Genomic DNA, 13,563 nt, shown 5'->3' on the forward strand with positions numbered 1-13,563 from the left:
TTCTCAAAATTCCCTGAATGGGGCACGCTGGGGAGGCTCAAATGTTGGGCTCAGCATAAGAACACAGTCCTATAATATATCCAAAACGACAACCTATAGGTTTCGTGGGCTTAAACATTTTCGGGAATTTCCTAATTTTTATCCCCCGTTCCCCCAAATCAAGATGGCGGCACAACCTGCCAGACGAGGTAGACAATTGAAATTTGGTGACATTATAGCTTTTGGTCCCGTACCGACGGGAAAATTCCAAGATGTTCAAATTTTTCACTATTTACCCCCAAAGATATCGAAATATGAAGGCAATTTTAATGACTGTGCAGACATTCCTTTTGAGCTATTTTTTGGCTAAACGGTAAGTCGTATCACAAAACGGATGGCACAATCTCCCTTCAATTCGGAGTGATCTACAATTTTGGTGGTATGACATTTTGTCGTATCTCTCTCCCTTATACGTTAAATTTGGCCGTATTTCTGGATTGTACGTAAATTTGGTGATTTTTACAAGTATATTTCATTGTTTGACACACTTATAAGAGTGATAGGATCATCACGTTGGGTGCGCACATTGGCACGATTAAGGGCCATATGTGGACCAAATTTCATGATTCTAGCTTATACATAAGTAGGCAAAAAGTAATGTAAAATGTAAAAAATGTACACACATTATACCGTATTCAGAATATGAACTCAATTTACCCCCTTAATATTGGAGATACGAGGAATTGGTTCAGAAACAAACAAGTAGAGCGGTATATGAGGCGTCTGATGTCGCAAACCGATTCTTAATATCATGCGCCGTTTAGGAGATATGAATCTGGAAGTGGAAATCTGCACTTTTCAACGTGCTCATGCTTATCCGTCATCTATATATATAAAAATTTTCGGGAATTTCCTTATTTTTATCCCCTGTCCCCCCAAATCAAGGTGGCGGCACAACCTGCCAGACGAGGTAGACAATTGAAATTTGGTGAAATTATAGCTTTTGGTCCCTTACCGACGGGAAAATTCCAAGATGTTCAAATTTTTCACTTTTTACCCCCAAAGATATCGAAATATGGAGGCAATTTTAATGACTGTGCAGGCATTCCTTTTGAGCTATTTTTTGGCTAAACGGTAAGTCGTATCACAAAACGGATGGCACAGTGTCGCTTCAATTCGGAGTGATATTCAACTTTGGTCCTGTGACATTTTGTCGTATCTTTCTCCCTTATACGTTAAATTTGGCCGTATTTCTGGATTGTACGTAAATTTGGTGATTTTTACAAGTATATTTCATTGTTTGACACACTTATAAGAGTGATAGGGTCATGAAGTTGGGTGCGCACATTAGCACGATTAAGGGCCATATGTGGACCAAATTTCATGATTCTAGCTTATACATAAGTAGGCAAAAAGCAATGTAAAATGTTAAAAATGTACCCAAATTTCACCCTATTCAAAATTTGAACTCAATTTACCCCCTTAATATGGGAGATACGAGGAAATGGTTCAGAGACAAACATTTAGAGCGATAAATGAGACGTCTGGTGGCGCAAACCGGTTCTTAATATCATGAACCGTTTAGGAGATATGAATTTCGAAGTGGAAGTCTGCACTTTTCAACGTGCTCATGCTTATCCGTCATCTATATAAGCAAGTCGGGCTGGAGCGATGTATATATAAATATTTAAAAATGAAAAAAGACGTGAATTAATGAGGCACTTCCAGAAATCTCAGAAATTTGAAACTTGTACGGGAGTAGCTGATGATCCCAAGGTATGGCCAGAAAGTGCGTCTTATCGTACAATCCGTCTTTCGATTTGATGTACCGTTTAGCAGTAGTTATTCTGTAAATGATGGTTAACATCCTTATACTTCCGTATGACGACTATATTCTGTCATTGACGTCGATTTGTAGCAATCCAGAAAGGGTTTGTCTGCCATTGGTATTAAATACATTGAAAATCGATAGTGGCTGTCAGAAGGAGGGCTTTTGCTATTGTTTTTAGTCCTCCCCATATCGACTTTGACAGGCAGTAAGAATGGGGTCGTCCTCCATCTCTTTTGCAGTATTTTAATGCATAATTCCCTTCTCGATTCGACTAGCAGAACTCTAGGGACCGTGCAATTTTTTTTTCAAAACTCTTTTACCCGATCCTGTTTGTCAGTAGGCAAGGGTGTCTTCCATTATAAACAAATTGACCCATCTAAAATGTGACTGACGATAGGCATAGTGCCTGCTATTATAATGGAATCTTACCAACTTGGTGTGACTGGCAGTAAGCTGACTGGCATTAGAAAATGCGTCTGCCATTATAAAGATAAGAACGCAACTCACTTTTGACTGGCAGTAAGGAAGGTCCTTGCAAATATAATAAAAGTGCCTCAACTGTAATTTATCTGAAAGTAGGAATTGGGGTCTGCCATTGTAATGAAACCTCCCCAAGTCGATTTTGGCCGCGCACTAGGCAATGGGGTCTGCCGTTAAATGAAAATTACCTTCTTCGTTGTGAATTGCAGTAAACAAGTGGACTCGCCGTTATCATCGCAATTCCGCAAATCACACTTTCATTGGAAACAACGTCTGTGGATTTCACAATACTGATTCTCGGATAAAGCCAAGACAAACCCAATTTAAAAATCTTATTCACTTCATGTGCACTAATTTACTTCGATATCTGTATACAATGTAGAGTACCGTAGCGAAGCACGGGTACATTTGCTAGTCTATATATATAAAAGCAAGTCGGTCTCAAGCGATGTATATATAAATGTTTTAAAATGAAAAAAGACGTGAATTAATGAGGCACTTTCAGAAATCGAGGAAATTTGAAACTTGGTACGGGAGAAGCTGATGACCCCAGGATCCCTAGAAAAATCGAAAATTCTCAAAATTCCCTTAAGGGGGCACACTGGGGGGCCTCAAATTTTGGGCTCAGCATAAGAGCGCAGTCGTATAATTTATCCAAAACGACAACCTATATGTTTCGTGGGCTTAAAAATTTTCGGGAATTTCCTCATTTTATCCCCCGTCCCCCCAAATCAAGATGGCGGCACAACCTGCCAGACGAGGTAGAAAATTGAAATTTAGTGAAATTATAGCTTTTGGTCCCTAACCGACGGAAAATTCCAAGATGTGCCAATTTTTTTACTTTTTACCCCCAAAGATATCGAAATAATGAGGCAATTTTAATGACTGTGCAGACATTCATTTTGAGCTATTTGTTGGCTAAACGGTAAGTCGTATCACATAACGGATGGCACAATCTCCCTTCAATTCGGAGTGATCTACAATTTTGGTGGTATGACATTTTGTGTTATCTCTCTCCCTTATACGTTAGATTTGGCCGTATTTCAGGATTGTTCGGAAATTTGGTCATTTTTACAAGTATATTTCAATGCTTGACGCACTTATATGAACGATAGGATCATGAAGTTGGGTTCGCACATTGGCACAATCAAGGGCCATATGTGGACCAAATTTCATTATTCTAGCTTATACATAAGTAGGCAAAAAGTAATGTAAAACGTTACTCATGTACCGAAATTTCACCCTATTCAAACTTTGAACTCAATTTACCCACTAAATAGGGGAGATACGGGGAAATGGTTTAGAAACCAACATGTAGAGCGATAAATGAGGCGCCTGATGTCGCAAACCGTTTGTTAATATCATGCACCGTTTAGGAGTTATGAATCTCGAAGTGGAAGTCTGCACTTTTCAACGTGCTCATGCTTATCCCTCATCTATATAAATAAAATCGTAACGACCGTGTGTCTTTACATTGATTATTTTGGCGAAATTTCTGTACAGTTATCCGTTTCAGTTGCAATAATGACCATCTGCATAATGTTTAGCTTTGGTGTCTGTTTGTCTGTTTGTTTGTCTGTTTGTCTGTTTGTCTGTCTTTCTATAACTTGAAAACTACTGGATATATTTCCACCAAACTTCATATTTAGAATCCACCTGTCCTTGGGTAGGTTTTACCGCAAATATCGTTTCTAAATCCCTGAACTGAGTGGGGATTTTTACGAAACCGAAACTGTGAATTTGCACTCCCTCAATGTATACACAACCGAACTTAATGGAAATCTACCTGCCTTAATGAAAATTAATTTCTAACCCTTTTTTTTCTCATGTGCATCATTTCGATAACAGGATTTAATAAGGGAGATATCATTAACGGACCGTTTTTCGGTATAAATCCCAGCGAACTTAACGCAAGAGCGGGTGCGTGTAAAGCGTATTTCTTACAACTTGAAAACTACTGAAGATATTTGAACCAAACTTTATATATAGCATCTATCTGTCCAAGGGTAGGTTTTCTTCGTGTCAGTTTGTTTGTTTGTTTGTTTGTTTGTGTGTTTGTTTGTCTGCTTGTCTCTCTATAACTTGAAAACTACTGGATATATTTCCACCAAACTTCATATTTAGAATCCACCTGTCTTTGGGTAGGTTTTAGGGCAAATATTGTTTCGAAATCCCTGAACTAATTGGGGGTTTATACGAAATTAAGTCCGCTGGGATTTGTATACACAACGAAACTTAATGGAAATCTACCTGCCTTAATGGAAATTAATTTCTAAATATTTTTTTCTCATTTGCATCATTTCGATACCAGGATTAATAATGGAGATTCCATTAACGTACCGTGTTTCGGTACAAATCCCACCGCACTACTGAGATATTTGAACCAAACTTTATATATAGCATCCACCCCTCCAAGGGTAAGTGCTAAGGTTACCATTTCATATTCCTGGAAGGGATTGGGGTTTTGTAGGGGACCGAAATGGTGATTTTTACTCTCCCACAATATATAGAGTACAAGACCAACCTGACTGCAAATCGATCAAACTGTTTGGAAATCCAATTCTAATTTCTTTTTCTCATGTGCATTTTTCAACGGGAGGATTAATAAGGTAGATAACAAGAAAGGTCGGTTTTCAGGCTAAGTCTAGCGGACATAGCCCAAAAGGTGTTATACGTGGAACAGATTACTTATCTATCTAGATAAATCATATCGTAACGACCGTGTGCCTGTGCATTGACTATTTTGGTGAAATTTTCGTACAGCTTTCCGTTTAAGGGGTAATAATGACCACCTGCATATTTTTAGCTATAGTTTCCTGGAAGTCCTAAATTTTACCCCCCCCCCCCCTCGCCCAAAATCAAGATTGCCTCACAATCTGCCACACGAGCTGAATAATTGAAATTAAGAAAATGTATACGTTTTAGCCGGTAACCTACGGAAAACTTCCAAGATCTTTAAATATTTCACTTTTTATGCCGAATAATATCGAAATATAGGCAATTTAATGACTGTGCAGACCTTCGTTTCGAGGTATTTCGCGGCTAAACGGTAAGTCCTATCACAAAACGGATGGCACGATCTCCGTTTAATTTCGAGTGATCTACAAGTTTGGTCCTGTGATATTTTGTCGTCTCTCTCTCTCTCTCTCTCCCTTATAGGGTAGATTTGGCTGTATATTTCGATGGTTCGTAAATTTTGTGCTTTTTGCACGTATATTACTTACTTTGACACACTTATAGGAAAGGTAGAGTCATCGAATTTGGCACACACATTAACACGACCAATGGCTATATGCGAACCCAATTTCATTATTCTAGCTTCCACATAAGTATGTGAAAAATAATTTAAAATGATGAAGATGTACCCAGATTTCACCCCATTCAAATAACGTAACTCAATCGAACCCATAAATATGTGAGATACGAGAAAATGTTTTAACACCAGACATGTAGAGCGATGAAAGGGACGTCTGAGGGTGCAAACCGTTTGTTGGTATGATGTACCGTTTAGGAGCAGTAAATCTCGAAATGAAGGTTTGCACTTTCAAACGTGCCCATACTTATCTGTCATCTATATAAATATAATCGCATCGACCGTCTGTCTATACATTGGCTGTTTTGGCGGAATTTCCGTACAGTTATCCGTTTCAGTTGTAATAATGACCATCTGCATATTTCTTAACTTTGGTATCTGTTTGTCGGTTTGATTGTATGAGTGTTTATAACTTGAAAACTACTGAATATATTTCTACCAAACTTGATATTTAAAATCCACCTGTCCTTGTGTAGGTTTTAGGGCCAATATTATTTCAGAATACCTAAATTTACTGGGGGTTTATCCGAAACCGGAACCATGATTTTGCACTTCCTCAAAATATGCACATCCGAAATTAATCGAAATCTACAATCCTTAATGGAAATCCATTTCTAAAACTTTTGTTCTCATGTGAATTTCTCAACAGGAGGATTAATAAGTGAGATATCATGGACGGTTGGTTTTGCAGGTTAAGTCCAGCGGACGTAGCCAAAATGTGTTGTACGTGGAGCAGATTCCTTATCTATCTATATAAATAAAATCGTAACGACTGTGTGTGCCTGTACAGTGACTATTTTGGTGAAATTTTCGTACAGATACACGTTTGAGGGTTAATAATGATGGTCTGCATATTTTTTGGTTTAATATCCTGAACGTCATAATTTTTTCCCCCTCACCCAAAATCCAGATTGCAGCATAATCTGCCAGACAAGCAAGAAAATTGAAATTTGGCAAAATTATACGTTTCACCCTGTACCGAACGAAAAACTTGACAGATCTTTAATTTTTTATCCCCAAAGAATACCGAAATATGGAAGCAATTTTAATGATGGTGCAGACCTTCGTTTCGACGTATTTTGTGTGATAAACGGGAAGTCGTATCACATAACGGATGGCACAGTCTTCGTTGAATTAGGAGTGATCTTCAACCTTGGTCTTATGACTTTTTGTCGTATCTGTATCGCTTATACGTTAGATTCGTCTCTATTTCTCGATTTTAAGTAAATTTGGACTCTTTACCTATATAATTCATACTTTCAATCACTTACAGGAAAGATAGTATGATCAAACTCTACACGAACATTGGCCCACCCAGTACCCATATATGAGCTAAATGCTATGTCACATAATTATCCGAAAAGTAATGCAATGTAAGATAATCTTACACAAATTTCAACCTATTCAACGTTTCTGACTCAATCTGACCTATGAATAGATGAGATGCGAGAAAATATCATAGGACCAGCCATTTAGATCGCTAAATACTGCGCCTTACGGTACAACCCTTTGTCAATATGACGTACCGTTTAGCAGCAGTTAATCTGTAAATGAAAGTCTGCAATGTTATAAGCATGCATATACTTTCGTATGTCCATCTATATATATTCATTGATGTCGATTTGTAGCGATCGAGAAAGGGTGTGTCTGCTATTGTAATCAGTACTCCCTACACAGACTTTGACTGCTGGCAGTAGGAATCGGGTCCTTCTCCAGCTCCTGTGTAACTGGCTTTAGTAAGGAGGGCATACCATTTTAATGAATAATTCACTTCTCTATTTGTCTTGCAGAAGGCAAGGGATCATGCAGTTTTGTTCGAAAGTCCCCTACCCTATTGTGTTTGGCTCTAGGCCAGGATGCCCGCCATTAAAACAAATGTTTCAATCTAAAATTTGACTAGCATTAGGCACAGTGGCCTGCTATTTTCATGTAAACTCACTAATTCTGTGTGACTGGCAGTAAGCTGGCTGGCAGCAGTAAAAAGGGCCTGTCACTGTGATGATAACTGCACAACTCAATTTTGACTGGTGGTAGGGAAGTTGCCTGCTATTATAATAAAAACTCCTCAACTGTAATCTGTCTGAAAGTAGGAAATGGGTCTGTCATTGTAACTAAAACTCCCCAAATCTATTGTGACCGCGCAGTAGGCAATGGGGCCTGCAATTATAATGTAAACTTGCCAACTCGATTGTGAATGGCAGTAGGCAAGTGAGCCTGCCGTTATCATCACAACTCCGCAACCCTCACTTTACATTGGAAGCAACGTATGGGGACCTCCCCATGCTATTTCTCGGATAACGCTAAGAGACATGCAATTTTAAAACAATCTCGTGTACTGCACGCACAGTCTTTACGTCGATATCCGTATACAATGTAGAATACCGTAGCGAAGCACGGGTACATTTGCTAGTATATTTATAATAATAACGTGTGCCTCCGGAGAGTTTTTTTTTTTTTTTTTTTTTTTTTTTTTGCTATTTGCTTTACGTCGCACCGACACAAATATGTCTTATGGCGACGATAGGATAGGAAAGGCCTAGGAATGGGAAGGAAGCGGCCGTGGCCTTAATTAAGGCACAGCCCCAGCATTTGCCTGGTGTGTAAATGGGAAACCACGGAAAACCATCTTCAGGGCTGCCGACAGTGGGGTTCGAATCCACTATCTCCCGATTACTGGATACTGGCCGCACTTAAGCGACTGCAACTATGGAGCTCGGTCCTCCGGAGGGGTGTGGTGCAGGTCTTTAGAGTTGACGCCGTATAGGTGACTTGCAAGTCTATGGGGATGAGGCCCTACTTAAAATGAAGTCTAATGCTGAAGACTGCTCGAATACCCAGTCGCTGAGCCATAGGAATTAACTAATGAAAGTTAAAATCTGCCACCCGATCGGAAACCAAACCCTGGCCCTCCTAGACCTCTTGGACCAAAGGCAAGCATTCTAACCATTTATGCATGCAGCCGGACGACATAAAATTAAAGAGGTACAGATACTCCCATAAATATTCGGTCACTCTGATTTTTGACACACTTTTATTGGGTAGTTATTCTTACACTATAATGATGAGGTATAATAAAACGAAACATGTAGGAAAACATAACAACGCGTTATACAAATATTGTGATGTACGTCAAACTCTTCTGACAGTCATTGGTACGCCATCTGTCGTACAATAAATAAAAGCAATAATTCTAGTGACGCCTCAAAAATATTCGGCCACTATACAAAAAGCAACATAAACTCGCATAATTCACAACCCTGTTACACATTTAGTACTTTGTAGGTTCACTTTGATGTTTTTTGACCTCTTCCAGTCGATTCGGCACACTGGCGATAACTTTCTTGATATAATCATGGCTTAATCCCGCCCATTCTTGCAGCAGTCTCCTCTTCAAGTGTGTGAGGGAACTTGCCGGCCGCAATTGCAGAGCTGCCTTCATTTGACTCCACACATTATCGATGGGGTTCAGGCTGGGTGATTGTGCTGGAGTCTCCAAAACCTTCGGGAAGTTGTTCAGCAGCCACTCCCTGACAAGTGACGACTTGTGCTTGGGGTAAAACTTGAAAGAACACTGCACACCAAGTTGTTCCGCATATTTTCGCAAAATGTTTTTGAGGATAGCCAAACAGCCCTCTTTTGTCAAAGTATGTTCAATGAAACACAGTGCAGCAAACCCGTTCGATGAACACATCCCCACACAATTGCACTTCCTCCACCAAAATTTACCGTTGCTTGTAAATTGCTTGTTTTCAGTTCCTCGTGAGGTTTTTGTCATTCCAATTCCTGTCCATCGGGCCCGAAGACGTTGAACTTTGACTCATCAGCAAATACCACGTCCTTCCACCAAGCACGGGGTTTGCTTACGTAGGTTTTTGCGAACTCTAGCCTCTTCTTTTTATTTACCGGACTAATGTATGGTTTCCTCCTAGCTCTTCTCCCAAAGAACTCATTCCTTCGCAGTGCTCTTCGCACGGTTTCACTACCCACTTTCTTTCCACACTTCTCTAAAACAGCTGCTGCCAGTTTCGGAGCACTACATTTCGGATTTCGTTTCGCATTCCGAAGCACAAGCCGCTCCTCTCGTTCTGTCAGCCTTCTTGGTCTGCCTGTCTGGTTAATTGAATCAATTCTCTCTTCATTTTTGAATCGTCTTATTATATATCCAGCTGTTTTTCTGCTTATGTTAAGCATCTGCGATATCTTTCTATGTGATTTACCTCGAACATGATGTAATATCACGAGCTGGCGTTCTTCAAACGTGGTATTGTGTTGTCTTTTGCACCCTATTTGATACCACTCCGCAAACACTGCAGCAAATGACTTCGGCACGACGTGTCTTGCGACACCGCACTCCTGAACTGAACGTTTTGCAACGCTATCTGCCCAGTCTCTGTCAATGAACACAACGGCAATCCCGGCCTTTCCAGGTGACCGAATATATTTGAGGCATGTCATTTCACCCATGTGCGCAATTTCCTTTCTTTTACGGCATACTGTACATCAATAATCCGTGATTCCTATTCGGCATAACCAACCACATGTAGTTCTATTACACGGACACATTTGGTTTCATATTCTGCTCGTAGTTGCGTTATTGTCATCACTTTTTCGCGGATTTTATCAGTGGCCGAATATTTATGGGAGTGATTGTATATTTCCCGCTGCTAGTTAAAAGAAACTGTCAGTTGGTAGTACTGGGGATTAGTTCCATTATGCGGCCAGAAGGTGGCATTTACTTGAATAAGGAATTTTATTTAGAGATATTAGAGATCAAAACTTTATTCACTCATTTAGATTCAATGGAAATTCATTTGGAAAAAAGGCGTATTTCTATTTTTCGTAAGCGTCCATCTATTCGCTTATTTCATTCGATTATCTACCCGACACACATAAACCGAAAAATGTATTCATGACGCATCCGATTATTCTGCGCGATATAACTGAATGATATTTAAAACTCATTCGATTACTTGATTTGGTTACTCATTCGATTATTTAAATAATCGGATGGAAGTTATTCGATTATTAAAAGTATTCCATTATCCCATCAGTAATAGGGTAGACATTTATCCATTTAAAGAAGAAACTGGCCCTGCTCGTGAGTTTTGAGACTGGCCTGGGTAGAGAAACCTACTCTAACTAATCCTCTTCCTGGAATTCTTGAGACTCGTGAGTGTTGAGACGACACGTACTCTACTGGTAAGAGAAGTGGTCAGATTACTAATCATTTTAATGTATTCTGATAACGACATGCTGTCAAGTGTCAAGTGCACCTTCATTAAACGGAAACCTAGCTTTAGCAGAAAATATTTCCGGTCTCTTGCGATTCTTATGAAGATAGTTTTTACTGGTACAGTATTGTACAAGCAGTGAGCAGTACACGCGTTTGCTCTCTACAGTGTAAATGATAAAACAATGTGCGCTACTTTTTTCACATGAGACATGGCAGGTGTTATTTTCTGCATCAGGTTAGCCGATGAGAGCAACCGAAAAACCTGTCATCCAGGCTCAGCAAATCGGATACCGCGAGGTACTCATGAGTCTCATGAGGCTACCCGGCATGTTCGTACCCCTTCAGTCCGCATGCCTGCTATGGAGGAGCAGTTGTTATAATAAGTAATAAATTGGATTGAAGGATTTTTGACAGAGTTTAAATCATATAGAACACTACAGTTATGATAAAGACTGGATCATATTTTAGTGGCTATATTAATTTTGGAACATGTTAACAGAAACCTTTTCCCTTATTTTGGTTAATACTTACTGCTGTAAAGCCTGTACCTCTTGTTTAAACTCATTTTATATTTTGATAATTTGACCGTTGTATTTTACTTGATAGCAGTGCACTACCCTGTATTTGTTTCATTTTTGCAGGTGGATCATATGTAATTGTACTTCGTATTTGTTCTGTGACCATTTCCACTCCTCACAGACCATTGGGTATTAGTAACCACAATGGTGCAAGTACTTGTGATACTTGTATTACAACCGAATTGAATTTTGGTCCATCTAATTTGTCTCTTTTCAGATGGATTTCTGTGAAAGTGTGGAAGCCCGGCGTTACGATGTAGTCCCTGCTCGTTCACCAGGTAGCCCTGACCGTCAGTACTGTTCGTCCACCACGCAGTTATTGGGCCACTCTGAGGTAAGGTAGCATACTGTTATCATCACGTTTCCCTTGCTTACCATTGCCGTTCACCGAGCTCGATAGCTGCAGTCACTTAAGTGCGGCCAATATCCAGTATTGTATTCGGGAGATAGTGGGTCGAACCCTACTGTCGACAGTCCTGAAGATGGTTTTCCGTAGTTCCCCATTTTCACACCAGGCAAATGCTGGGGCTGTACCTTAATTAAGGCCACGGCCGCTTCCTTTCCACTCCTAGCACTTTCCTGTCTCAACGTCGCCATAAGACGGTGTCGGTGCGACGTAAAACCTTTGCAAACAAACATTCCTCTTGCCTCGCCCCTTCTCTGTAACACTTCCCTGTTCCCATCTTCCCTCTGCTGTTCTGCCTGCAGTGACTCATACCGATTTCTCTTCGATACCTCTCCTGAACTTACTGCCTTGGAGGATCCTTAGCCCTTTTCCTTTCCCTTAAAACATTAGCCCATCTGTTTTCCATAACTTGCTCCCCTCCCTCTTGCCTACCTAATATATCCTGTACATTGTTTGAGGGGGACCTACCTTTATTCCTGTCCTCCGTTAAAAGCCTGATTATCTCCCTCAAACTCGCTCTTCCCTTATTTTCCTTAATCATCGCTCCCACCCAAGTCCCTTCCCCTACCTCCCTCAGTCATTCTTTTATCTTCTTCACAGACATGAAATAATATGGAAATATCAATAGAAATGAAATAGCGTATTCTGTGAATAAAAATATAGGTGTGTATCAGAGGTGGGAAATACTGCAATACTGCATCCTACACAAGGATTCGACGACAGTAGAGCAAAATAAGTAACTTATTCTATTTAGGCATTGTTGTTGTTGTTCGGGTCATCAGTCCATAGACTGGCTTGATGCACCTGCCCATCCACCCTATTCTGTGCTGAACTTTTCATTTCTACATAACTACTACATCCTCCATCTGCTTTAATATGCTTGTTGTATTTATACCTTGGTCTATGCCTACTGCTTTTACTGCCTATACCTCCCTTAGAAACAAACTGAACAAGTCCTGGATGTATTAAGATGTGTCCTATAATTCTGTCTTTTCTTCTGGTAAAATTTAGCCAAATTGCTCTCCTATCACCAGTTCGTTTTAGTATCCCTTCCTTTGTGATTCGAACTACCCATTTCACCTTCAGCATTCATCTGTAATACCACATTTCAAAAGCTTTTATTCTCTTCCTTTCTGAGCTAGTTATCGTCCACGTTTCACTTCCATACAATGATACATTACAGATGAAAGCCTTCAAAGCATCTTTCTAATTCCTATATCAATGTTCGAAGTGAATACATTTGTTTTCTTAATAAAGGCCTTCCTTCCTTGGGCAATTCTGCATTAATGTCCTCCTTACTTCTGCCACTGATAGTTACTTTACTACCCAAGTAACAATATTCATCTACTTCCTTTAAGATTACATTTGCTAATCTAATATTTCCTGCATCACCTGACTTCATTCAACTGCACTCCATTACATTTGTTTCGGACTTAAATATTTTCATCTTGTACTCCTTCTCGAAAACTGTCCATACCATTCAGCAATTTTTCCAGATCTTCTGCAGACTCTGATACAATAACAGTATCATCAACAAATCTCAGAGTTTTTGATTTCCACTCCTTGGATTGTGATTCCCTTTCCAAATTCCACTTTGATTTCCATTACTGCATGTTCTACAGTATATAAACATTGAAAAGGAGAGGGAACAAACTGTAGTCTTGCCTTACACCTTTCTAGATTGCTGCTGCTCTTTCAAAGCTCGTAGTTTTGATCATTGCGGACTGAATTTTGTACAGATTG

The 13,563-nt window shown here is 39.7% G+C and overlaps 1 protein-coding gene across 2 annotated transcripts in view; it reads left to right on the forward strand.

The window, feature by feature from the left end:
* ERR (estrogen-related receptor) overlaps positions 1 to 13,563 on the forward strand; it is a 444,389-nt gene that overhangs the window by 305,356 nt on the left and 125,470 nt on the right. For both annotated transcript variants that reach the window (XM_067151671.2, XM_067151681.2), the window contains one exon: positions 11,632 to 11,748. In XM_067151671.2, coding sequence (XP_067007772.1) covers positions 11,632 to 11,748 — 117 coding nt within the window. The remainder of the gene's footprint in view (positions 1 to 11,631; positions 11,749 to 13,563) is intronic.

The sequence above is a fragment of the Anabrus simplex genome, chromosome 1 (assembly GCF_040414725.1).
Source record: "Anabrus simplex isolate iqAnaSimp1 chromosome 1, ASM4041472v1, whole genome shotgun sequence".
Taxonomy (NCBI): domain Eukaryota; kingdom Metazoa; phylum Arthropoda; class Insecta; order Orthoptera; family Tettigoniidae; genus Anabrus; species Anabrus simplex.